Source organism: Rhopalosiphum padi, chromosome 3, assembly GCF_020882245.1.
Source record: "Rhopalosiphum padi isolate XX-2018 chromosome 3, ASM2088224v1, whole genome shotgun sequence".
Classification (NCBI taxonomy): domain Eukaryota; kingdom Metazoa; phylum Arthropoda; class Insecta; order Hemiptera; family Aphididae; genus Rhopalosiphum; species Rhopalosiphum padi.
Genome location: NC_083599.1, coordinates 33,439,611 through 33,467,499, shown reverse-complemented (window position 1 = coordinate 33,467,499; position 27,889 = coordinate 33,439,611). Strand labels below are relative to the sequence as shown.

Sequence of the window (27,889 nt, the reverse complement as noted above, 5' to 3'; positions counted from 1 at the left end):
GTTTTTTTTTAATACAAATAATAGAATACTGTCGACAGTACGTGAGCATATTATACAGAAAGAGAAACATTAAATAAATGTAGATTATGTTTTAATTTGAGAAAAAAAATATTACATATTATAATATGCATTATTTATTCTAGTAAATTTAAAGGTTTATACTGTTGGCATATCTGCCATCTGGGGAGTAAATGGAATACTGTTGATCTCTCAAAAATTTTAGAAGGTGTCCCCAACCCCTCGTTAACTACCGTTTCGCAATTACACTACTGCTAATAACTAAATATAAATACATTTTATAATTTTAACTGAAAAATTGTGTACATGACAAAAGACTAAAACGATCATGTATGCTTGTACGAGAATTGCATCACTCCTCTATGCAGTGATGAAGACACTCGCAATACTGCCATAAAATAATATTTGCTGCACATTGATAGTTATATGCTCTCACGAAGCCCAGTTCATAAAATGCATTTTGTTGAGTAACTACCATCATTCGATCACATTCTCTACAAGAACTAATATTATTAAAATAGTCCCATAATGAACGATTTACATCTTGTCTTTTAAATTTCACTTTATTTTTAACCATGGAAAAGAGTGCTAAATTACATAATGTTTCTGGAATTTTTCTTTCTTCTTCTGGTTTAGGTCTTTGAATACGTAACGATTCAGAGTTTGGCAATCTTAACATATTATCCGCAATATTTATATCTTTAAAAGTTGTATTCTGTAGCATCACCGGTAAGTATGTTAAACTGTTGTTGTTAATAAATAAAGAGGTCAATTCGGGAAAACCATCAAAAAAATGAGGTAAACATTTCTGAAAAAAAGTTAATACTAATTTAAATAATACTTCTAAGTTTACTTAGAAGTAATAATATTAAAGTCTAAATTTATATTCACTTAAAGAATCTTAATAAGACATGCACTAAAATATATAACTCAACTTTTTAAGAAATACTTAAATAATAATAACTTAATAATGTAATTTTATTAAAACATTTTCACCGGTCCATTGGTTAATATTAAAAACTGAACATCGATTTTTGATTAAAAATTAGTAATTAATTTATTTTGTGATTATTGACATCAACTTGACAATTACAATAAATATAATACATTTATGTACTTACTATATACATAAATACATATCTTTACTTAATTCCCAAGTATATTGATATTATTGAAGTACCTAACACCATATGCTCCACTAACACCTTTTTTTCTTTATTTCTCTGTGTTCTTATTCCAATTTCCTGTTACATTTATAATTCGCTTATAAACTTTAAAAGCTTGAATGAGAAAGTTATTTACAATTATATGCCACTGTTTAAAGAAATAAAAAGTCTTTAATGTTTTCATTCATCTATATTTCTAGCCTTTTAGGTTGGTACTTCCATAGTTTTTTTTATCAATTGTACTGTTCTTTCTTTATTAAGGCAAATTTAAAACATTTATTTCCCTTTTTTAGTTAATTTATTAATGCTATATCTTCATCTAACAATGTCATATCTTAATTAATGCTGTTATATATTTCATCCTTTGTATAGATTTTAAAATTTTAAAAACTGGTGAAGTCGCTCTATTATCTCTATTTACCTGTTTATTGATATAAATACTGTAACTTGTTAAATAAAATAAAATATATTTGCATAAACGTTGGCCATTTTAATGATATAGATATAGAGAAGTATCGAAAGCTGAGATTAGAATAAAACGATGATTAAATGAATATGATTTCTGAGTCTAATTACTTAGTAGGTGCTTTATTTACAAATATATTATTGTATGTTCAAAGACATAATAAACACCATACTAATTAGGTCAGTTTAACTGTGATTTACGTATACCGATTACTCTAAGCTACTCTGAAAATTATCAATTCAGTACTCTGAGATTAAAGTAAATTCAACTCACCAAATGGTTATCGGCCAAAGATAAAGATTTCAGTTTATACAGGTTCTGCATTTCAAACGGTACCATTGTCAAATTAACCGAATCCAGCAACAGAACAGTCAACGAATCTTCGATGTTAGGAAAAGTCATCCAGTTCCAAAATGTCTCCTTTTCCAACCGTGTCCTGCCCAGTGTGCTGCCTGACAGGCTGATGCATTTGATGTGTGACATAGTGGTCAGTCCTTTTAAGGTACACACAACGACATTTTCTAATATTAGGTTTGTTACATTGTGCTTAATCGCTTCGAAATTGAAACGCTCTAAACACGAGAACGAGCCCATGTCCAGCCTGAACTCGTCGTTGATAATATGAGTCATATTGTTCAAAGCCATAAACTCGTGGACATGAAACAATATGTTCCGGATATGAGTTTTGTCTTGGCAGAGTACTATCAAGTTTTTCTTTTGATCTCTGAAACGCAGGGCTAACCGATCCGAAAAGACTTCATCTGTGTAGAGTCCGCTGAGTTCTCTCAAATTATAATGTGATTGGACGTTCCTCCCACGCGCGACTATTATATTGTTCAGTTCAGGTGAGACATTGATAGTGATAATAGCGGAGTGTGACGGTTCCAGCCTTTCGCCAGATATGGAATCCACGACGATTGAGGTACACAATGAGGACTCCATTTCTCCAATCCAAATACTTTCGGGTCGTTATAAAATAAAAATAAAACTATGTCGTAATACAAGTTTGCGGACGTGGATGCAACGATAATAATATTGTAGAGAAGATGTATTGGAATTCAGAAACCTAGTAGATTTTTGATTGGTCCGAAACACTGTGTGGTGGTGTACCTATTATTTTATATCGACGAAAACTTGTTGGTGAGGATGCACGTCGGTTGTATCGATTAAGCGTCCCGAATCGGCGTAGAGTTATGGTTGTGCCGTGGTGCTGGTATCAGTAGCTGTGGTGTGTGTGGACATTGTTATCGTCGTTTTGGCAACACGATAGATATAGTTACCAATTAGATTAAAGAGTAGGTACTACAATCATACGCAGTAGATTTATAATATAAAGACCGAATTTGTCTCTTTTTATTTTTTTCTTCCGTAGTTCCGTCAGGTACGCTGACTTGAGAGCCAGCTATCTACAACAAAATAGTAGGTATTAAATCTGATGTAATAGCCAATATTAATTATTTAAAAAACAAATGACTAGGTATGTTAGGTTGGGGCAAGACCCCGTTCGCCCAAAAATGACCCTTCGCTTTTTGCCCAAGTCTCTTTTCGCCCAAATATTTTAAAACTACTTTCCCTTTTCGCCCAAGAATATTATGTAGCACTTACCGACCAAATTTTTATAATACACTCTTTGGAAACACTTACTTTAAATTATTTATATCTAACATAATAATAAATTTGTTATATTTAAATAATTTATTTGTGTTAATTAGTTTTATAAAGCCATTTAGCATTACCCAGAGAGTACCACGAGGAGGCGGCTTCTATTACACTCCAAAAATGTATTGTGATTTTGTACAGTTTTTGTACATAAATATAAAACTGAAGTCTACATTAAATTAAATAGTTTACATTTACAAAGATGTCCCAAAGATAAAAAAATTGTAGATCGACAGCGAAAAAATGAAGAAAAAATACAAAAATATAAAGCAGGAACAATTAATCGGTATGATTTTATTAAATCAATGTCATTTAACTATTCTATTTAATATTATACTATCAACATTTTGACGATTTATACTTTTGATAAAAACTTACTCTTGTATTATATAAAAATTATATTAATGTACAAAAACTGTACAAAAACACAATACATTTTTGGAGAGTAATAGAAGCCGCCTCCTCGTGGTACTTTCTGGGTAATGCTAAATGGCTTTATAAAACTAATTAACACAAATAAATAATTTAAATATAACAAATTTATTATTATGTTAGATAAAAATAATTTAAAGTAAGTGTTCCAAAAAAATTCATTATAAAAATTTGGTCGGAAAGTGCTATATAATATTCTTGGGCGAAAAGGGAAAGTAGTTTTAAACTATTTGGGCGAAAAGAGACGTGGGCGAAAAGCGAAGAGTCATTTTTGGGCGAAAAGAGTACCGCCCGTTAGGTTGAAACCCAAAACTTTACATTTATAGTTTATACTTGAATATAGATTAGGGGTTTTCAATTAGTTTTTTATGGTGGGCCAAATATCGTTAAGATACGCCTTGGTATCGCGACAAAAATTTTTTATTAAGAGGACGTTATATTCGCATGCGTTGTCTCCGTCTTTCTGACGTATATCATAGCAAATTGGCGTTTAGCAGAACACATTTTGTGACTTTAGCTTTAATATTAGAATAAATTTACATATCATAAAATTTAAAAGTAAGAATATTATTTAGAGTGGTCTTCAACCTTTTTGAACTCGCGACCCATTTTTTAGGCCTAAATTTTTCGCGACCCACGTAAGCTAAGAAAACTTAAAAGAAGACTTATATTATTATTTTAAAGTGAGTTATGAACATTTCAAAGTTGTAATATTTTACATACGTATAACTCACTTACAATTTACAAACGATAATATCAATTAAAGCATATGACATAGTCCAGATAATATTCTAACCTTTACATTTGATAATAAGTAAATTTACTCTAATATTAAAGCTAACTTTACAAAATGTGTTCTGCTTAACGCAAATTTGCTATGAAGTACGTCAGTAAGACAGAGACTGCAACGCATGCGAGCATAACGTCTTCTTAAGAAATAAATAAAACAAATTATGAAAACCGATATATTATTTTCAAAACATTTATTAGCTTGGTGGGCTTGAACCGGCATTATAATTATAAATTATGTAATACACTTAATACTTTAACAGTGTGTTAGTACTCACTAGTCGAATTACCACTTTAGCCCATTTGATAATTTTATTTTATTATTTATTTTTTTATACTTATTATGTTTACAAATTTCATTAAGAGTTTTGTTTTCTCACACAATATGCCTACACGGCTACACGTAATTGAGCCTAAACCTGTCTGAAGCCAGTACGTCATTTTTTCTACATTTACTTACATCTCCTTGTCCGTTTAATGATTATGAGGTAATTTAAGTAAGTAGAAGTTACAGAATATGCACTAAATTGTAATTGGTCATTCGTTTTATACGCTCAGTACTTCCGTCCAACATAGCTATACACTTAGATGTTTGAATTAGATACAATAAGAATACCAATTTATTGTAATATCAATTTTTATTAAACAAATATCGTTTGTGGAGGAATAGTTATTATATGTGTGAATATCCAATATACTTATAGTAAAAATGGTAATTTTAAACGGCCATAAAAAAATAATGTCACTTTTCGGTAAACTTTTAAGTTTTGGTAATGGATAAAAAAATAATAATAAGGAATCTTGCATAAAATCTTAGATAATATAAAAAATAAAATTTAAGAATATAAAAAAAAAAAAAAATACAAAATAATTTATTTAGACGAATTTTGTCAACATTTTAACTTTAAACGCTTATAAAAAATATTGTGGATAAAACATTTGATTTTTTTTTGTAAATGGACAACTTATTACGAACGTCGTATTAAATTTTCAAGCTTATTTAACCAGTGATATATTTTTTATCGGCTTTTATAGAAAAAAATATTTTAAATTTCGAATATATATAAATATAGCTCAAAAAGAGTCTATTTTGAATAATATATCACTGTAGAAAATATTAATATAAACACTTGTGAAAATTCCAAGTTTCTATGATTATTTTTATTTGAATCATAACAAAATGAGGAAATTAATTTTGCTAAAAACTGGTTTAACATATAAAAAATTAAGTAAAAACGGTAATTTTTTATATGTTTTTCCTGTTATTAGAAAAGTACTGGAAAATTCAATTTGGAAATTTTAACACTGTAGAAGTTGAATATTATCATTTTGTTTTAGTTAAAAAATATTATTTGTATGAACTATACAACTTTACGTATATTATTATATGTATTTTATACACAATAGTATTTTCAAATGCAATGTTTTCGGAAAAAAATTATTCAACTTACTATAATACTAAGTTGCGATAACTAGAACCTCTATAATTCGATTTTTTTTTTCATTTCCTTAGAAATATAAATAAATTATATATAAATTAATATTAACGAGTAAGATATCTCGAATAATACATATCTCGAAGTGAATTGTTATCATCCTTCAATTTCGAGTTGTCGCGATTCGACTGTAGTAAGAAAAATTACTTTACTCAATAGCAATATCAAAAAACATAAGATAAAATATTCTTAGTGATACAGTAGGTATGATTGACCGTTTCTGCTCAGAATCGTTTTTCGTGTGCTATGTTCAATGAGTCATTGATATGTATTATATATTGTATAGCATTGAATTCAAATTTAACACATCCATTACACAGTTGTCCACCTTTTTTTTTTATTTATTATTCACGTTTTGACATTTTAAACATACCTATTACGCATTGTTTAATTTAAGATATCGTAAAGTAGTACAGTCGAGTCACAATAACCCGAAGGGAGATAAAAATTCGATTCGAGATATTATTTATTATTCGAAATATCTAATACAAAGTTTTATTAATTTGTATATTATACTTTATATTTTTAGGGGAATAAAAAAAAAATTCGAGTTTTTAAATTTTTTGAGTTGTTGACGTTCGAGTTATTGCGACTTGACTGAATAATTTTTTATTATTTTGATTTTTAACAGAAGACATAATATCCGATAACATGATACAATGATTAATGTAAATTAGCAGTTATGTCTATACACTTTGTGTTGTCGTAATGTACCTACTGTTTGGGTTGTTACTTAACATTTCCTTATTATCTATTATAGTAGGTATCTGGTTCAAATTTAATATTATAATAATATACCTGACATATAATACCAGCTAAATTATCTAATAGGTAATCGTTTTTTATTATTGTCGTATTTCGGTAGAACTATGTTACTAAAGTACCTAAAACGTACTAATAATTATTATTATTGTTAAAATTATTTAGTATTATAATTTAATATCATCTTTGGAATTTAAAATATATTATCTACCTATTCAATATACAATAATATGCGCATTTATAAATTATAATTAGTAATTACTATTATCTGCATTAGTCGATTGGTTGCATAAATATTTACTATATAGTATAGAGTAAGTAGATATACAATATTGTTATTTCTTAGCTTATATTGTACTGCATTTACATTAGTATTTTAGCTAATGCAAAAATTCACAATATCAATCTTGCACTGTGAAAGCAGTTCACACAGCTAGGAAAATACAGGTTTCCAGGAAAATGTAGTACTTCCTGTTGTCACTCGCTGGTTGTACCATACGACCATACAATAGCGATTTATGGTTCTTATACTATTTCGGTAAGTGACATGAGATAATAAATAACTATCGATGATTTATAATATACTAAATTTATATTGTATTAATTGCTTACTTAATTTTTTTTCCGCTCGACGTCCAATTGTTTGGATGAGAGATATTTTTGTTTATATTAAAGATAATTAAATCATTTTTAAGATAGAGGATGACTAACGATCGCATGAATAGTCTAGCAATTCTGTATATTTAATTTCCACTTATCATAATATTATAAAGAAAAAACTTAAACTATAAATTATTATCATATTTGCATACAACATAATATACAAATATTTTTAATTTATTTTAATTAATTTACTGAAATAAATAAATTTATATTGGAAAATGCCCCTCCTGAAATGTTAATGGATTTTAGCCTATTAATACGTCTCTACTTATTTCTAACTTAAAGACTAAAATATATAACACGATAAGAGAACACGGATAATATTCTTAGTTCTTACCTATACATATGATTGAAAACGTGAAGTAAATTTATTGTTTACTGTAATATTTAAACTAACAATACACAATTGATTCGGCTGAACGCAAACTTAAACTGTTGTACACTTGTAAGACTAAAACAAAATGTGTGGACATTCTCTTTAGTGGCTGTTGTATGACAGTTATCGGCTGTTTGTGAACCCCTGCTGACGACGCGGCGCCCGCGCAGTTGGTGCCTGTTGCCTTGTGCTGCAGCCGCCCAGATTCCACCCTTATTGGATGATGGTGAGTAGGTGTACGCGGCGCGGAGAGGCGATGAGTGACGAATCTCGCCGGGATACAATGTCGTCCCGGAATACGACCCCTCAACCAAACCATCCCCACAAAACACCCACTACCCACCGCTAGCAGATGTAACTAAGATTAAAGTCATGGCTGCTGCGGAAAGCGAAAACACATCATCATATTAACGATCGGCATACAGATGTACACATTTATTAGTTCAAATGTTCAATCGTACAAATACTACGTTAACGGTTTACCGTGTTAAACAAAAATATTGCATAATACCAAACACAAAATTAATATTATATATTAGCAGGGACTTGGTTTCAGATTAATTAAAAAAAGTCAAATATTAATATTCTAAGAGAAAATTTTACTTGCATTACATGGAATTTTTCATCAATTTTTCAGATTTAATTTTGTCAAATGATATTAGGTATTTAATAGGTATTCGTATTTGATATAATTATTGGTATTGTCCATTGAGGCATTAATATTAATAATTAGTAATAACAATTTAAAATTCTAAATATCCAAAATTTTAAAAATACGTGGGTTTACAAGTTCGATTAAAAAGCGGTATAGTCATTTTCAAGTTAAAAAAAAGTTGAGAGTTGAAGAATACAAATACGTTTTTAGAAATGTAATTCGATTAATAGATAATTCTGTACAGTTGGTATGGTATAGATACATTTTGGTCGAAGACACGGCCGGGATCAAATACCCACAAACTATAGATGGACGAGTAAAATAATTTAGTAGTTCACATAATATTATGTCAAGTTTTATTATTATATAAATAAATGTTTAAAACCAAAAAGATTTTTAATTTATTAGATTAAGAAAAACGTCCAAATTAATTGTGCCAGAGACTAGCATTAAATAATTTAGTGATTATTTTAGCGTAAAATATTTTCAACAGAAGAGGCATATGTTTTATTCGAATAAAATATTTTGTTAAAAAAATAAAAGTCCCTTTCACTTGTGATCGATAATTTTAAGCCGTAAAAATGGCGGATTCGCGCGAGCTTTCTCGAGGTCACCCAGGAATTTTTGGGGGTTTGCGCATGCGTGGCGGCCAACTACCGACGTGTTGCTGCTAATACTGTAACGGAGGACAACAATTTATTGATTTGTCAACGCTAATGCTTAACAGAAGTCCATTGCTGTCGATCTGCCGTTCGCAAGACTTGTACAAACGTCACACATTTAGGTGAGTACATACTGTTATATTTATATTTATATATGTGTAAATATTATAAATCGAAGTGTATTATAACTCTGTGATATTATCAACATTATTAAAACGAAAAAATATTTATTTTACTATATATATGAAAGGATTGAAGGCTGTAATATGAAAAGATAAATATTCTTTACGTGGTTTAAATAACATTGAAGAGTATGTACACGACGATATAAATATTTTAACACTTTGAATTATTTAACACGGATAACTCTCTTTATAATAAATAAATAAAACGTGATTTGGTTCTGTGTGTTAACTCGAATATAATGAAGTGTAAAGTTAGCTGTGTAATTTTGCCTTTTGCGTATCATAACCGACCTTGAAACGAATTCACCGGGTGTTCAATAAGTTAGGAAAATCTCGATCAATTAATAATATTTACTGCATGCATGTTACAATACGCTGAACAATAAAAGATATCACTGCTGTAGGTTTATGATGTAAACTATTTAATGACCTCATTAATTATGACATGATGACATTATCATTTATCGGTCCCGATATTAGTCCAATGACCATTTCCAAACCGATCAAACACCCTGCATATTATATTGTCATAACTATATAGGTCGCACAGACCTCTACACAATAACGAGTTTTATGGTGGTTTGCAGTTGAAGGTTAAAAGGGAGAATGTGTACAACAGCGCGAGGGTGCGAGGCAGCCGCAGGAATTTTTTCGTGCGCGCACACGTACGTACGCGGTGTGTGTTAGCTTTCGCGTGAAGGATGTATAAAATATTCCCTCGACGCGACGAACAAAAGGTACGGCCCGAAGGTTAAATTCCTTCTCGAAAGTGTTACCCAAAAAACGTGTTTTGTACCAGGGCCGATTCATCCGTAGTCGCAACACTATATAAACGTATACAGTGTTACATTAAAGTATTATTTTGTTGAATGCGAGGCTTAGGATTGCGGTACTGAACCGCACTAATGATAGACCAGTGGGGTACAGTGAGTAGTGAACAGTGGTCCAGTTAGTTATGTCGTCACGTCCGGCGAATGTATGTCTGGTGCGATGTGGGATTGTCCGCGAGAAGTGTGTGCTAGTCATTACCTTGCCCTCAAGTATAATATTGTGATGAGTAAACCATTGAGCTTATAATGTCAATAAACGTCTAACGTTTATGAACAGAAATAGTGTTATTAAAATATTTAACAATAGTAGGTATACATACTGTATGTGTTCAGTGTACCGTTTGACGATTGCGCGTTACGAGTACCTCCTATACTGTTTATAGTACAATTGCGATTAATTTTTTTCAGCACTAAAAGATCTTTATCGTCATGTCTGGACCGGTCAAACATCGTTTTGATAACATAACAAAGTCGCCGAGCGATCAGCGAAACTACCGTGGCCTCAAGTTAAATAATGACCTTACCATTTTGTTGATCAACGATCCTAACACCAACATATCAGCCGCATCATTGTCTGTCGCAGTTGGTAAGTTATTTTAAATAATATAGCTAAAAATAGTGATATATTATAAAAGAGTAACGGGACGTATAAATGTATAATGGTATGATGGTATGTGTATACCTTTTAAATAGGATTCTGATCTTTGATTTATAATATTATTACTATTACTGTTCTGTACCGATCACGCACGGGACAGCCAAAGGACCACTCGGTAAGTCCGAGAAACGAAAAACTACACTTACAACTTGGTGGGTAGACAACCTGTCATGCACGCCTCATATTTGCTGAGTAGGCAATCCACGACGACGAAAGAAGACCGGGAGAGGTTATAAGGTATATGAGGAAAACAAGATGATACAGATTATTTATGGGGACGGAGGCCCTGTGGTCGATCCGGTCTGGTGCAATGACCACAGTGTACAGATATAATAGATGGGGCTGTATTAAGGTTAATTCTAAATATTAAATTAATGACTAAGGCGATCAGCTTGTTGGTGACTGGCACGACTGGACGACCGAGGCGGCCTCTCACACAACCCATAATGTGTGTTAGTGGACTTACGTGGAACAGAACAGCGACCATGGACTAGGAGTGAATAGCAACCGGGTATCGTGAGCTTCCCCGTGTTCAGACCCAAAATCGACAGTGTCTCAGGGTGATCAAGTACGGTTGAGTGAGTTGATGAGCAGCGAATGCACGGCTCTCAGTCACACATTTGTGACCAAAATAATAATGAAAAAAATAAGAACTCACTCAACTGTTGCAGACGTTGTCGTTTTATTTGATGTCGTGTAATAGACAATATTTATATAAAATAGAACAAGTGGTCACGTCGCAATGACGACGAGACACAACGAAAATTTGGACTAATAATATAATATGTGTAACGATGAGATCTGTTTACATGATTTTTACGAATCAAAAAAGGGGGGTGCTATGAGAGCGACTGCATATAATAATTTAAAAAAGGACGTTGGCCGCAGAATAATAATAATAATAATAATATTTGATACGAAAAAACATATGATAATAAGCATACGGCAAAAGCCGACCAATAATTTTACATACAGAATATAATATAAACAAAGAGAATATAAACAACGGGAAACGATTAGGAGGTATTGCCGTCGCGCATAATTACGTCCAGCGATAGGCGAAACTTATTTATTTTTAGGACTTTATTAGGGCTCGGAAGTTGATGCATTTTGCATTTTTTTAAATTGATGTAGTCATTAATCTATCAAGCTAAAAATCCGATTTAGATGGTCTACTAAAATAATCTAAAATTTTTATTTTGCATTTTTTTGCATTTTTTGCCTTTATTTCTCATTGATATCATTTTATCACGGCCTTACATTTTAAATCATTTTTTTTCGACAAATACGTCATTTTTCTAAAATATAGAAAAATTTCTTTTACATATACATTTAATGATTAATTTTTTTCATTAAATGTGTAAATGTCATAAAAATAAAATATACCTAATATCTTATTTTAACTTTTAAATATACCTTATTGTTGTTAGTGTTACGAAAATAACTAGGTACCTACATTAAAATTACTGGTCGTGTTGGAGCTGTATATCTCGCAATATTTGAAATAAGGTATATTTATAGATTATACTTTATAGACTATACTACTATAGTATATTTATATTTAAAGTGTATTATTGTAAACAATAAAATGATTATTTTTCAATAACAGCTAACACGTATTGTAGCCACTATATTTTGTATAATATAATATAATTTAGTATTCGACCGTCTCGTGTAGCGTGTTGACCGTTGTCCTGTCTTAAGAACTTTTCTATTAAAAAATGCCTAAAAATAAAATTTCGACTAGTGCTCGTTTACGTGCGTTTGTGTCTGAATTCGGAAGTGATATTTTTTCAACTGATGGATATATAATTTTTTGTAAGATATGTGACGTTAAGGTTGCCGCAGATAAAAAGTTCACTGTGGAACAACACGTGTCACGTCAAAAGCATTTTCATGGTATTGAGCGCAAAAATTTACAAACTGAAAAATCAAAAAATCAAAGTTTACTGACATAACCATCCAGAAAATGTACATTTAATTATGATTTGTGTCAAGCCCTTTTATCGGCTAATATTCCGTTGAATAAATTATCCAACGACTGTTTTCGTAACTTTTTGGAAAAATATACAAGCAAGAGTATTCCCGTCGAATCGACATTGAGAAAATCGTATGTTGCCCAATGTTACGAAGAAACAATGAATAATATAAAAAAGTATTGTGAAAATCAAAAACTGTGGATTTCTATTGACGAAACCACAGATGTGGAAGGCCGGTACATCGCGAATGTAATTATCGGAACGTTAGAAATTGGATGCCCAGGAAAAATATTTTTACTTGACACAGAAGCACTAGAAAAAGCTAATCATACCAGCATTGCTAAATTATTGGATAAAGCACTTCATATTTTGTGGCCTCAAGGGATTAAATACGACAATATTTTGCTGTTTTTGAGCGATGCAGCGCCATATATGGTAAAGGCTGGTAAAGGCATAACAATAATGTACTCCAAAATGGAACATGTCACCTGTTTAGCTCACGGACTACACAGGGTTGCTGAAGAAGTTCGTAAATGTTTTCCTAAAAATGATCAATTAATATCCAACGTAAAAAAAAATTTTTTTAAAGTGTCCTGCTCGTATTCAATTTTTTCGAGAAAAGGCACCGAATATTTCTTTACCACCACAGCCTGTATTAACTAGATGGGGGACGTGGCTAAGTGCCGCAAATTATTATTGTGAACACTTCGAAACTTTAAAGGAAATAATACTTGGTTTAAATAGAGAAGACGCTACATCGATTGAGAAAGCTCAAGATCTCATGGACGATTGTAATTTGGAAAGTGACTTGATATACATTTACTCTAATTTTGGAACATTAAGTGATTCTATAACTCAGTTAGAAACATTTGAGCTTAGTCTTTATCACTCGATAAAAATTGTACAAGATGTAGAAAATAAAATTCAACAAGCAGAAAATAGAGTAGGACAAGATATAAAAAAAAAATTAAAATCCGTTTTGGATAAAAATACGGGCTTTAAAATAATGACAACAATTTCAAAAATTTTGAATGGTGAAAACGTGTCGAACCAAAACTTTTCAGACGACCTCAATAATTCCGATATTGCTCATTTTCAATTTGCACCAATTACATCAGTAGACGTAGAAAGAAGTTTCTCAAAATATAAGAATTTACTTTCAGACAATCGCAGGTCATTTACTATGGAAAATATCAAACATGTACTTATTGTTCAATGTAATAAATTTGATTAGGTTTTTTAATTAGGATCATTTTTATATTTTGTTATGTATGGTTTATATTTAAATAACAATTTTTAACAAGATGTTAAATAAAAGGTTTTTTTCTTAAAAATATAAAATAAGTAATTTTTTTGCATTTTTTAGTTAATTAAGTCATTTTATTTCATAATTTGACAATTGTTGAGTCATTTTTTGCAGTCATTTTCCATCATTTTTAGGTCATTTATTCATATTTTTTAGGTCATTTTTTAAGGTTCTTTAGGTCATCAACTTCCGAGCCCTAATTATTATTTTATAAAATTCATATTATAATAATACCAAATTATTATTTTCCATATAATTTAGGTTGTCTAGACGACCCGAACGAACTTCCAGGTTTAGCACATTTCTGCGAGCACATGCTCTTCATGGGAACTAAAAAATATCCAGAAGAGAATGCATTTTCGCAATTCATAAGACAAAATGGCGGATTCTATGATGGGTGCACAAAATCCGATGAGATGAACTATTATTGTTCCTCTAAGACAGATTCACTTGCACCACTATTGGACAGGTTGATAAATAGATTTTCATGCTGTGGCACTATTATATTATTAAGACTACAATAACCATGCATTTATATACATATTTAAATTTGTGTTTAGATTTTCCCGACTTTTCTTCGAACCATTGTTCGCTTTAAGTTCGATTGAGAGTGAAATTAATTGTATTAATGCTGAACACGTACATAATAAATATGATGACGATTGGCGTTTAAATCAACTAAGAAGAAGTTTGGCTGACCCAACCCATCCCTTTAAAACGTTCGGAACAGGTACCTAATTCATTAAAAATAATTACCTTATTAGTAAATATTTATGTAATGACAAACGCTAATCACAATAAATATTTCTGACCCAAATTTATTTTCATATTAATAATATTCTAAAACCGAGTGCATGTGAACTTCAATATAAGTACCTTTTTTCATATTAAATACAGCCAGATAACATACAGTTAAAATTGAGTTCATGTAAACTCTGATGAGAAAAAAATCAGATACTTAACACTATAAAATTAATACCTAACCTATAATATATTATTGTTTAAAAAAAAAAACATCATTTTACTTTCTTGATTTTTAATTAAGTAGTAAGTATGGTAATTGAAATGAAAAAAGTCTGAATTCTTAACTTCAAGAATTTTTGTTAAATAGGAAAATGATAAAAATGTAACTCAGTTGTAATGAGTAGGTGGATAATTTAGCTAGCTTTAATATAAAATATTAATGAGAGAGATCCGATATCACACCAAAGCGGTATAACGATTTGAATCCACAAAAACGTCGGGGTGAACAGCCCCAAAATTTCTATTTTTTAACTTTTCTCCAAATTTATTTCACTTACATTTTTTTATTAATACGGAATTTTTATTTTTAAAGTATAATATTCCAATGGTTCTAAATGTTTCAATGGTTTCAAATTAAATTATAATAATTCATACATCTAAAAAAACACAAATAGTTACGTAGAATATACGTATTTAATTTACATATTATTTACTATAATCGAGACATATTTTTATTACTTTTATTATTTATCTTATATTTTAATTTTAATTGCTATTAATAAAATTACCACATAAGTTAAAATTAAGTATAATAACATGTGATAATTGATTAATTTTTTTCAAATTGAAAATACCAATTAATTAAATATTGTTGGTATATTACGTATATCTATCTAAGTATGAACTAATAAAACATACGTGTATGTATAGGTACAAAGGAAACATTGCGGGATATTACAAACAAGAATAATATTCGTGTCAAGTTACTGGAATTTTTTTCGAAATGGTACTCTTCAAATTTAATGTATTTAGCTGTACTCGGAAAAGGTATAATAGTTATTATAAATTAAATTAATTTTTTTATCATCATGTTTTTAATTTTTGAAAAAATATTTTTGTAGAGGATTTAGACATTTTGGAAGATATGGTTTCATCATTATTTATACATATAGAAAGAAAAGATGTATCTATGCCAATATGGGTTGATCCAATTTATAAAGAAGAACAGTTAGCAACCAAGACTATTGTAGTTCCATTAAAAGATATCAGGAGACTATGCGTTCACTTTCTTATTGAAGATCAGCTACCATACTACAAGAGCATAGTAAATATATTTTTTTTACCTATAAAAACATCCTTGATTTTATTCAATAACATATGTGTGTTTTTTTTTTTTATTGATAATATCAGCCTGTTGAATATTTGAACGTGATATTAAATCATAACGGTCTATCGGGTCTTGCAGCTATTTTAGTTTTGAAAGGATGGTCTTCTGGATTTTTAGCTTCAAAAATATTTGAAGCTAGAGGAATTGAACAGTATGAAATTCGCGTAGATTTGACAGAAATAGGATTGAATTATATCGATGACATAATCAAAGTAATATTACAGGTAATGTGATCTGTAATAAATTGAATTAAATCGACAACAAAATTTAAATATTAATTAAAATACCTACATATTTTCCATACTTTATATGCGCTGTAGTATTTGAATATGTTAAGACGTCAAGGTCCTCAAGAATGGATCCACGAAGAAATCAAAAATGTTAATGCAATAGAATTTCAGTATAAAGACGAAGAATCACCATTATATTATGTAATGAATCTTACTTCTCGGATGATAGTGAGTCATGGTTTTAATTCAATTTAATGTCTCTATAATATTATCAAATTATTTTTTTCCTCGTGTTCAGCAATATACATTGAAAGATGTTTTGACAGCTGGATATTTAATTGAAGAATGGAAACCAGAATTAATAACAGAGCTTTTATCTTATTTTAGACCAGACAATATGAGGTATGAATAAGAATTATAATTTATAGGTACGAGGTATACCTACAAGGATGGTACTCACAAATTAAAACTATTTATTTCATGTAACACTAGACAATCAAACAGTCGTTATATCTATTTTAATAGCAGAAATAAATATATTTTTTTTATTTAAAACCAACATGAAAATTATATTATCATTAGGTTTATAGATTATATAGATATGAGAAAAACGAGTTAATTCACAACCACCGAGACGTAATCGCTCAAAATTCGAATTCATTTCAAAAATATATACACAATTTTTCTGATTGATTTTAATAATTGCATTAATGTAATACTATTTCAGAGTCACTGTTATTTCCAAAACATTTCAAGACCAGACTAATGCAGAGGACAAATATTACGGGACACCGTTTACACTATCTAAAATTCCAGTGGAAACAATTAATGTAAATTTTACAACAAATGATTATTGTACTTTTAGTAACGTAACTTTAAGGTACTTAAAATTTACATATACCTAATATTAATAATCTTTTATTTTTTTAGTTTTGGCTCGAAGATGATATTTGCAACGATTTTAAAATGCCATTAAAGAACAAATACATTGCTCATAAATTTAACCTATTGCCAATTGAAAATAACGTAACGAACCATTATCTATAATATTATGCAATGTATTATTAACTTATATTTTTTTTCATTATTATTATATTTTTTTTCCATAATGAAGGAACCCGAAATCCCACAAATATTTTATGATTCTGCGATTCTGAGATGCTGGCTAAAAAAAGATACTGAATTCAGATTACCCAAAGCATATGTTTCAGTTAAATTTTTCAGGTAAAACGCCTTAATATTTAAAATAATATAAATAATAATAAATTGTCAATCATATATTCTTACTTCCTGGTATATTTCTTATTCAACAAAATTATAAAATTTATTTTTAAAAACTATTAGTTTTAGATTTAAGACGATACCGATGCCGGGCGCACCACTTAATAGCTTTCATCCTATCGTTAGAAAGTTTTAAAAGTTTGAATATTTTTAAAAATTATAACGTGTTTTTTCATGGTAAATTTAATAATATATAATATACGAAATTACAATGTACAATGTATTAATAGATATTTTCAAACTTTGATAAAAATCCTAAACCTTTTAAAAATAAACACTTTTTTCAAATCATTAACATTAAAAAATATTAAATAGTTTCTCTAAAATATGTAAAATGTGTTTTTGGATACACCCACTCATAAAAAAAAAATCCGGGACATTTATTTATTCTTTCAATTATTGGTATTTTACTTATACGTTTTGATGTTTATTACTCTAGGCTTTTCTTTAAATTATTTTAACTTATTGATCAATTATTAAATTTTTCTTACAGTCCTATCGTTGCGGTTGATCCATTCAATTTATGTATTATGGAAATTTTTGTGAAATTATTTAATGAAGATTTTTCCAAAAATACATTTAATAGAACTAGATCTCAAGTTGAAATAACAGCTGAAACAGAACGTGACGGATTCAGTGTAATGTTATAGTATTATAGTAAACATGTATAAATCTTATAATTTTCAAATAATTAATATTTAGATTATACTTAACGGTTTCGATCACAAGATACATGGATTATTGAAAAAAACTATTGAAGCACTATTGACGTTCAGGATTCATCCAAGACGACTTGAACTTAATAAAAAAGAAGTAAATTAATTAATTATATTTATATAACGAAATAACGTGCGTTTCAAATAACTTATACAAATTGTTGATTTATAGAAAATTCGAGATCAGAATAATATCGAGAAGGTACAGCCGTATTACAGGGCAATGCAGTATACAGAGATGATTTTAACAGACATCGCATGGAGTCCTAGTGAAATTATAAATTCAATTCAAGGTAAATACATACCAACATTGTTTTATAAATTTGAGTTGTTGAATAATTTATAAAAACTAATTACCCTAGACATTGACGTGGACAGCTATCGAGACGTCATGAATAAGTTTTGGTCACATTTGCACATGGAATCATTAATGTATGGTAACATAGATAAATCCGTAAGTACATATTATTATAATTTGTACTATGATTTACAAATAGACTACACATAACTTATATTAGGTATACTATAATGGTAATTTAATTCGTTAGTTTGTTTATTAGCATATTTGATTTTATTTTTTTTAGATGGCACAAAACCTTGTCCGCGAATTGGAGAAGCCATTTTTGAGCAATAGAAATTTTCGCCCAGTATCGCTACAAGAAATGATCAGAATAAGAGAAGTCGAAATTAACGATGGTAAGTAACAGCTTTTAATCAAATCATAATTTATTGTGATGGTATGCATTCTCTAGTATTATGAAATATGTAGGTACTATTACTACTATTGATTAATGTTAATATTTATTCTTTACCAAATTCGTTTTTAACATATTTTATAATAATCGTTTATTTTTATCGTTAATCTCTGAATGTTTCGTAATTTTTTTATTGTATAGGTTGTTTAATATTATAATTTATAACTTTTGAGTGTTCAATACTATGATAAATAATAAATATTATAAAATGATCGACGTAAACTATTGTTTATTAGTCTATTTCATACCCAAAAATATTTAAACACGTTTGTGAACTCATGTATGTAATCGCCCTATAAACTCATATATAGTGTGTATACTGTATACCAGGTTATCCAGAACATTTTTTTTTAAATTTTAAACTTTAAAAATAAAATACTTCAAGAAGAAATTTCAAATGTTTGCTATAAGTGCAGATTCATATTTATTATTTTAATTCGGTGAAACATTATTTTTTTTGAATTTTTTTTATACAATTAATGTAGTTCAGAAATGTAGAATTCTTCAGAACTGTTGGTACATTAATAATAAATTTATGTTATTAAGAACACATTTCATAGTTAATATACTATATAGATATAAACTGAGATATTAGATTAGATCTCTTTGGTTAATTCATTCCAATTATTCTGGTTTTTTACGATAATATTCCAGGTGAGAACTTGGTGTACGAAAAAACAACTGCATTTCATAACAACTCGGCTGTTGTTTTTAATCTACAATGCGGTATTCAGAATACGAAGGATAACATGGTAGTTAGCCTGTTTAATGAAATCATCGAAGAGTCGTGCTTTAACGTTTTGCGTACACAGGTAAAGGCGGTTTGATTTATAATAATATGATGACGTATGTATTAAAATAAATATAAGCAGTATACATATATTTAATTAATGGGTACAATAAAAATCTAAAAACTTCTTTAGGTGTTACACTCGGTTTTTAAGGGGTTTTATAGGTATTAGTAATTTTAATGAATAATAAAAATTTTAATGTTTTAATATTTAATATAATATTTATGCGAATTCCGTGTAACTTACAAGTGATTACATTGCAATTGTTAGTGGTCGAATAATTACAAAATTATACATAAAAACAATAACAAATAATGAAAAAAATATTTCCAATAATAATTTCTAGGAACAACTTGGATATGTGGTAGCGTCCTTAGATCACATTCCCAAAGGAATACTATATACGAGTATAATTGTTCAATCGGATTATAGTCCGATATTCGTTCACACGAGAATTGAACATTATATAAGCACTATTAAAGTAAGTTGACCAGATTGGTTGTACCTTCACATACTAGTACATTAATTTTCTAATAAATATCTAACATTGGAATGTTTCCGCGATACAGACGTTGTTGGAGAACATCACGGATGAAGAATTTCTCAAACATAAAGAATCTTTGTCCACAAAACAGTTAGAGAAGCCAAAAAGTTTGACGGAACAAGCTGAAATCTATTGGTCGGAGATTGTCAACAACCACTATAATTTTAAACGAGCAATAATCGAAAACCAAATGTTAAAATCCATTACCAAAGATGACGTAAAAGAATTTTATCATGTAAGGCGCTCTACGTTATAATTTAAAATTTTGTGTATATTGTATATAGCTGCGCTGCAGTGCGAGACTAATATATGTCAATTTGATTATAGCAAAAAGTTAAACGGGCCGCACCGAAAAGATGTAACTTAACTATTTACATCAGGTCTTCGATGAACCAAAAACCTGAAGAATATAATCATTGCAGCGATTCGTCAACGTCGGACAACAGTTCACTCATAACCAGTGACGTACGTGTTGTAATATTGCTTAATACATAATATTAATTTTCCCATTATAAAACGTTATTTTTTCCAATCCAGATCCATAAAATTGACGACATAAACAAATTCAAGACAAGTCATCGTTTGTTCCCGGCTCAAACGTCATTTATACCTATTGAACCAAGAATACAAAAGTAAATATTTTAATTTTCGACTGGCTTTTGTACAAATTTCAGTCATAACGACAGTATTATGATTTACCTAAAGGTCTTTATTATGAAAATTATTCTCTATTACCTAACAAATATTTATGTTATTTTAATGTTGTATAATTTTATTGGGCGAGATTTTAATACCATTGAAAGGATGTGAACCAGTTGCCCTCAAAAGTACCTTTTTTTATAAGTAAAATAATATGTTTTTAATACCTACCTCCTACCTATATGTATAATACTTTTTTTTTTACCTTAATATTAAAAAAATGTTAATTAATTCTAATAAATTGTACTTTGATGATAATTATTTTGTTATAATTTTACCCGATAACTACTTATTAAATACATATTATAATAATGTATCAATATTATTATGTCAAGAAATTACCATTTCCGTAGGTACCTACTTATATTATTATACGGACAGACCACAGACAATTAATAATCTATTAAGCGACTAAAATTATAATTATTGTGGTGATCATTATGCAGGACACACTGCTATAATTTTACGATATTAATTATTTAAACGATATCTATTGTTGTAATGTTGTATATTATATAACAAAATATTATTTTATACGAAGCGGGAGTCAATAAATACCGATTCAACAAAAATCAATAATGAAATTGTCGACACTCGACGGCAACAAGAACGGAGCGATTTGTTAGTTGTACGTGGTGTGTTATGGTTTACAACTATTTATTTTCAATATATTTTAATTATTGTTTCTTTTATGCTATTATATATTTATTTTGTTTCGATTAAAAATTATTTATAGTTTTCCTCATATCGAGGTACGTATATGTTACGCCGAATTTATGAAATTGCTGATTTCATGGAATTAGCAACGTTGTCGCCGAATACGTGAAATCGGCAATTTGGCTACCAAATTAACGAAATTGGCAAATTTTAATTGCCGAATTCGTGAATTAGGCAGACTTTTTTCTGCCGATTGCATGAATTCGGTAACATATTATTATGGCATGATTGCAAATAGTGGATTATAAATAAACAATAATTGCACGCGTGCTGATCGGCATTACCACACCGTAATTACCTATTAGACGCTATGATACGTACAACCATTTTATCTTGGTTATTGAGGTCTTTTTATTGCTTTGATAACATAATGTAGTGACTACAAAGATTACCTACACGTTCAGTCTTTGATTCATCTGGTGCTAATAGTGTGTGAAGTACGAACGTTGAACGGTTTTATAAGTGCGCTTACGTTGCGAGATTACCTAATATTTTAATTATTTTTTAACAACTATTATAACTATGGACTCTAAATGGGCAGCAGAAAGAGATGCAGAAGCTGTTAAAATTTTAACTGATGACAATTATATAAATAAAGATAGACGGTATTATCATGTCCGTGAAAAATTTGAACTAATCGAGGTAGCTGGCGTTCGACGAGTTCGACGAAAGCGCGATCAACGCATTATGGCAGTAGTTGAAAATTGCACTAGTATTATTCGTGATATGCATGTGGCCAGTGGACATAAAGGTGAAACAAAAACACACAAGAAAATAATGGAATACTATTCTAATATTACAATGGCTGCTGTAAAAGCTTACATTGCTAATTGTGAAAGGTGTGCGGAAAAATCAAAAAAAAAAATGTACGCGAGGTGTTGTTGTGCGGCCTATTTTATCTTCCTCTTTAAATGAACGCGGTCAAGTCGATCTTGTCGACTTTCAAAACCCAGGCTATACTTGTCAAAATGTTTAAATAAAATACAATTTTTTTTATTCACTTTTTTTACACATTAAAATGTATTTATTTTATTATATTTCCGGTGTTTTACACATATTTTATTTAAATTATGTTTATATATTTTTTAAGAAGTCTTGCCTTTTTTTTATTTTTTATATACATATAATATTTATTATTACAATTTGATTTTATCATATTTCCAGCGTTTTATAAATTTATTTAAATTAAATTATGTTTTATAATTTTTTTAAGAAAGGTCTTGCCGATTTCACGCAATCGGCAGTATTATGCACTTTGAGTTGCCGATTTCACGTATTCGGCGACAACGTTGCTAATTCCATGAAATCGGAAATTTCATAAATTCGGCGTAACATATATACAAAAGCGTTTGTGGCGAGGAAACACGAGTAAAAATAGCAAGACACTATAATACTAATACTAGTAGTACTCGTTATCGTGGTCAGTTGTTCTGAGAGTAAAGCAGCCTCAGAGTTATAACGTATACACCCTGCGAGGTCTTATTAAATTATTCTTTGTGCAGTACTCGTTATCGTGGTCACTAAAGGATTGTCGAGTAAGCGCGCTTAACGCAGGTATCGATTGTTTGTACCAACGAGCCGTTTAACAAGGTTGTCGTCGGGCACACGGTCCTCCGGAGCCTTGTGAGTAGTAATAGGGAATACTTATTTGTAGAAATGAATATAACCAAAATATAAATAACACGAGTTATATATTATTTTACATATAAATATGTATATAACGCTACGTATCTACGAGCGTGTAAAACGAAATAAGGGGCGGGGAACACCGCTCTAAGCGAATGCACCCGGACTTGGGCGGAACTGCATGTGGCTTAGCGGAAGTGCTGGTGAATGACGGCGGAACTGCTGAGTATTCTGAACTAAATCTGGCTGGAACACGTGGGTGACGGAGAACACCGGCATTACGCACACGCGACGTAAATGTCGTATCGACACACGAACGTAATTATTACGTCTTCGATCGGGTGATGAATGTTACAGTAAATCGGATCAGATTATAATATGCTTGTACAGCAATAGCAATAATAACTAATATTGCAAGTGAGAGCACACTTCGTACGACAAAATGGCCGTTAACGTGGAAGCACACGGGTTTAGACGCAAAGGCGAACGGAACAGAACACGTAAAACAACGGCAACGACCGTTGGCGACGGCGTATGCGTCGTTGCCCGGACCAGGGCGACGGACGCGTTCAGTGGTGCCAACTTCGCGGGTGACCGAGCGCGGTCACTTATCATAGCCCTGTCCAAGACCGGCGGTAATCAGGTATTCTATTCTGTGATCAGTTTTGGACAAAAGGATCGAACATCGATACTGCTTGTTTGACGGTTTGGGAATCGGAAACCGAGATGCCTATTCAATACTATACGTCAAGCCATTACATGACGTACACGACACTACAAATAGGTAATAAACGTATTACGTTAAAAAATGGACTTGATACGTTATTGAGAAACGTAAAATAATGAACAGAATACTTTTAATTGAAATGATAATAAATTAGAATAATATTAATATAATAACATAGTAATAGTTAAGTACTATTGGTTTATTATTAGAAATGACTACAACTAAGTACTCACAACGATGTGACTACGAAATTGCCATTAATTTTTCAATCTTTGAAATTTACATCTCGATTTATTGACTTGAAATATTTATAGCTTAATGCAGTCACATCACTCAAAGATCAAAATAATCTCGACCCTAAAAAAATGTCACTCGGCCTGACGGTCTAAAAAAACGCCAAAAAAGTTTCACTCCACTTATTTTTTTTTTAATTTACATTTTATAAGCACAATTTATCACCAAACTAATCTAGTTAAACAAATATGTGCGGAAAGAAATAAACTAAAGACGTATCTATTTAGATCATTAAAGGTTTTATACAAAAAGTAGGATCAACATTGAAGGGTTTAGTTTTTTCGGTCGATTTTCCAAAATACTAAAACTTGTAAAGTTGTTTGCGGAGTACTGAAAAAGATTATCTACAACTATCGAAAAACATGTTTTTAAAAGTCAGATTTATTTATTAATATTTAATAGTAGGTATTCATTATTATACACTACTGAATAATAATTTATTAATATTTTAACATATTATTATAATTATAAACTTCATAAATAATATTATAATAAATTAATAACATTGGAAAACTTTTCGAAATGTTTAAAAACAAAATAAAAAAAGTGGGCAAGTGGGTATCGCTCTGCTGTATAGTAGAGATGGAGAGTAGGTCGTGTGGATGTGTTAAATTTGAATGCAATGACGGGTATCATACTATCATTGTATACGAAAAACGATTCTGAACGGAGATGATTTGTCAGTCAATGATAATTAGTTGGATATATTATATTATTATTACTTATAATTAAATTGTAATATATCGTTATTAAACGCGATTTCGTAAAAAATAAAATTTCATACACTCATAAAATGTTTTCTATTTTGACGCTGGAATTTTTTTTTTATAATTACTTTTCCTTTTCAAAGAGGGGCTGAAGTCAAAAATCGAAGCATTATTACTACTCCAAAAAGTGATGACAGACACAAAAAAAAAAAAAACACACATCATTGTAAATGTAAAATCAATACATTCATCACTCCGTTCAGAATCTAATATAATACTTTATTTAAAGATCAATGTAAAACAAAATTAATTAATAACGATAAAAATAAAAAAGAGATACTATTTGGTACATAATACTCATTAATAAAAACGTAGGCATAAAGTAATTAATCTTATAGTTAAATAGTAATAAAAAATAAAATAAATCATCAGGTTTATGACCTACTTGTATGGAAAGAAAAAAATTATTAGTGAATAGTTGAACGGGATTTAAATAACTATTTAGTTTAATTTAAATACTACCTATAACTCATGGAAATTAGTAATTAATGATTTAAAACACACAATATTGTCAATTACTGTATTAATTATAATAGAGCCAATAAAGGAAAATTAAATTTGATACTAAGTGGAGTATATCGATTTGATGAAACATGTAAATCATTTAATCATCACTTTAGTGTGAAATTAAACAACAATAGATGTATAGGTTACCTAAGACCTAATAGGCTCTCCTGACGATAAACGTATTATTTCATATTTGTGTACGGTTGGTTGTCTATTTGTTTCAATAAAACATTTTATCTTTATTTAAAGTGGTGTAGTTGGTGATTAGTCCTTACACTAAGATACTACTGAATCTGTGGTGAGAACAATAAATGCAAAGGAAAAAAGGGTCTGTGCTGGTGTTGTGAATATTATATAGAAAATAAATTAATACTTTTATTGGATTTTGTATCATCTGCGTATTAACATTTCGGTTTTTAACTGATTTTTGATGGGTTTCAAACATTGTTTTGGACAAAACTGGTTTATAATCAGGATTGATGTTTTAGATTTTAGTATGGCATCGTTAAGTGTAGTTTATAAATTATCTCCTGAATTTAATTGATTATATTAATAGTTGTTAATTGTTATAAAATATAAATAGGTACTGCAGGTCTGATAATTCAAGTCAATAATTTACTGTTATACTGCTGTGCTCTGTACGAGCGGTGATTCACTTCACATTTTCGATCAAGACGTGCTAAATCTATCACAAAGAGTAAAACAAAAATGCATGATTTTATATTGGACTTTTGGATTGTACTGCATTATTGATCATTGGTGTAATTGTATAAATCTAAATTAAATAAGTTCTACTCAACGGATTCATGTTTAATATTCTCTTAAATTAGAAAAAATTCAAAATATTATACATTTTTTATTATTTTTATAAAAAATTAGTATAACAAATTTTATATTTTAATTACAATAATTTGTAGTATTATTAATTTATTATAACATATAATTTTTTAGAGGGAAAGGCAATAATAATATTCATGTAGAACATGATGAATGTCACAAACAAAATATTATCAAGAAAAAATGTACTTACGTACTTACGTACTTACTAACGTAGGGTTATGAATTTGAAATATTTCACTTAAAATTTTTCAATTGAAATATTAATTAAAAATTGAAAATTTTACTCTTCTTGAAAAGTTTTTTTTTGAAGTGTTCGGCTATAGATGGTGATTAGAAATAATTTATTTTATTGATTACACGCAGAAAATACTGATAATGAATTATTTATCAGTTATCAACCAAGATTTACTAAGTACTTACTAGTTTACTACTTACTATCATATATCCAATTGATGAAGCATCAAGCATGGAACGCTATTTTTTTCAACTTACTTTTATTATTTATTAAAGCCAATATATTATTACAATTACTATCTACTATACAACCACTGAAATATTCAGTGCGAGTACAGATGTTATACTATACAGGTGTATTTACTGTAACATTTTATATTATTATTTATTTAGAAAACCTTAATGTTTTGTGTATTCAAGGTATACCAATTACATACATCATTGTGATCACTCACTTGTGTATCTACTTGAAATGTGTTCCTTTTTTGTAAAAAATCCAAAAGATTAAATCCTATAGATAGATAGGATGAATATCGAAAAAGGAAGTAGTTAACTTTATATAGTGCAATAATTAAAATACTATTGAATAATTTATCAATAACAAGAGTTCTTGCAGATGTAATGATGGTCATGGTTCAATAGTTAGACTGAGCTTTCTGACGGACCAACTGAGTATCGTTAATGACTTTGGTCATACTTTTACCACTGTCCTATCATGTTAGTTGTATGATAGCTGTTGATTGATATAACATGGTATGAGGTAAAGTTATTTTATTGAATTTTAAAATGACATACCTATTAAATGTTATTAATTTATTATGATATATAGATCTGGAATGTAATGATGTGATGATCATTACAAATTGTATTAACAATAAAAATGAAAAAAAAACCGATAATATAATTATACACAGAATGTGAACACTAT

At 29.5% G+C, this 27,889-nt stretch overlaps 3 protein-coding genes across 3 annotated transcripts; 2 read left to right on the top strand and 1 right to left on the bottom strand.

Moving 5' to 3' along the window:
• Nucleotides 1-7: 7 nt before the first annotated feature.
• Nucleotides 8-27,045, bottom strand: LOC132926335 (uncharacterized). Its single transcript, XM_060990683.1, has 3 exons — nucleotides 26,934-27,045; nucleotides 1,924-3,056; nucleotides 8-826 (listed from the first exon to the last, which is right to left on the bottom strand). The coding sequence occupies exons 2-3, from the start codon at nucleotides 2,590-2,592 to the stop codon at nucleotides 371-373; spliced, it is 1,125 nt and encodes a 374-aa protein (XP_060846666.1). The 5' UTR covers nucleotides 2,593-3,056; nucleotides 26,934-27,045; the 3' UTR covers nucleotides 8-370.
• On the top strand, nucleotides 16,563-17,691 carry LOC132924427 (insulin-degrading enzyme-like). Its single transcript, XM_060988739.1, has 5 exons — nucleotides 16,563-16,691; nucleotides 16,762-16,865; nucleotides 17,191-17,293; nucleotides 17,394-17,489; nucleotides 17,578-17,691. The coding sequence occupies exons 1-5, from the start codon at nucleotides 16,563-16,565 to the stop codon at nucleotides 17,689-17,691; spliced, it is 546 nt and encodes a 181-aa protein (XP_060844722.1).
• On the top strand, nucleotides 17,830-20,042 carry LOC132924992 (insulin-degrading enzyme-like). The gene is made up of 6 exons (XM_060989427.1): nucleotides 17,830-17,865; nucleotides 18,447-18,557; nucleotides 18,633-18,753; nucleotides 18,823-18,914; nucleotides 19,045-19,156; nucleotides 19,870-20,042. The coding sequence occupies exons 1-6, from the start codon at nucleotides 17,830-17,832 to the stop codon at nucleotides 20,040-20,042; spliced, it is 645 nt and encodes a 214-aa protein (XP_060845410.1).
• Nucleotides 27,046-27,889: the final 844 nt, after the last annotated feature.

What these genes read in the sequence shown, in the direction of transcription:
- LOC132926335 (XM_060990683.1), bottom strand. Translation starts at nt 2,592, where the DNA reads ATGGAGTCCTCATTGTGTACCTCAATCGTCGTGGATTCCATATCTGGC. An exon ending in CTTTGGCCGATAACCATTTG is followed by an intron (nt 827 to 1,923) that starts GTGAGTTGAATT and finishes ACTTTTTTTCAG; the next exon opens with AAATGTTTACCTCATTTTTT.
- LOC132924427 (XM_060988739.1), top strand. Translation starts at nt 16,563, where the DNA reads ATGTTAAGACGTCAAGGTCCTCAAGAATGGATCCACGAAGAAATCAAA. An exon ending in TTCCAGTGGAAACAATTAAT is followed by an intron (nt 17,294 to 17,393) that starts GTAAATTTTACA and finishes TTATTTTTTTAG; the next exon opens with TTTTGGCTCGAAGATGATAT. An exon ending in TATTGCCAATTGAAAATAAC is followed by an intron (nt 17,490 to 17,577) that starts GTAACGAACCAT and finishes TCCATAATGAAG; the next exon opens with GAACCCGAAATCCCACAAAT.
- LOC132924992 (XM_060989427.1), top strand. Translation starts at nt 17,830, where the DNA reads ATGCCGGGCGCACCACTTAATAGCTTTCATCCTATC. An exon ending in TTAATAGCTTTCATCCTATC is followed by an intron (nt 17,866 to 18,446) that starts GTTAGAAAGTTT and finishes ATTAATATTTAG; the next exon opens with ATTATACTTAACGGTTTCGA. An exon ending in AGAAGTCGAAATTAACGATG is followed by an intron (nt 19,157 to 19,869) that starts GTAAGTAACAGC and finishes ATAATATTCCAG; the next exon opens with GTGAGAACTTGGTGTACGAA.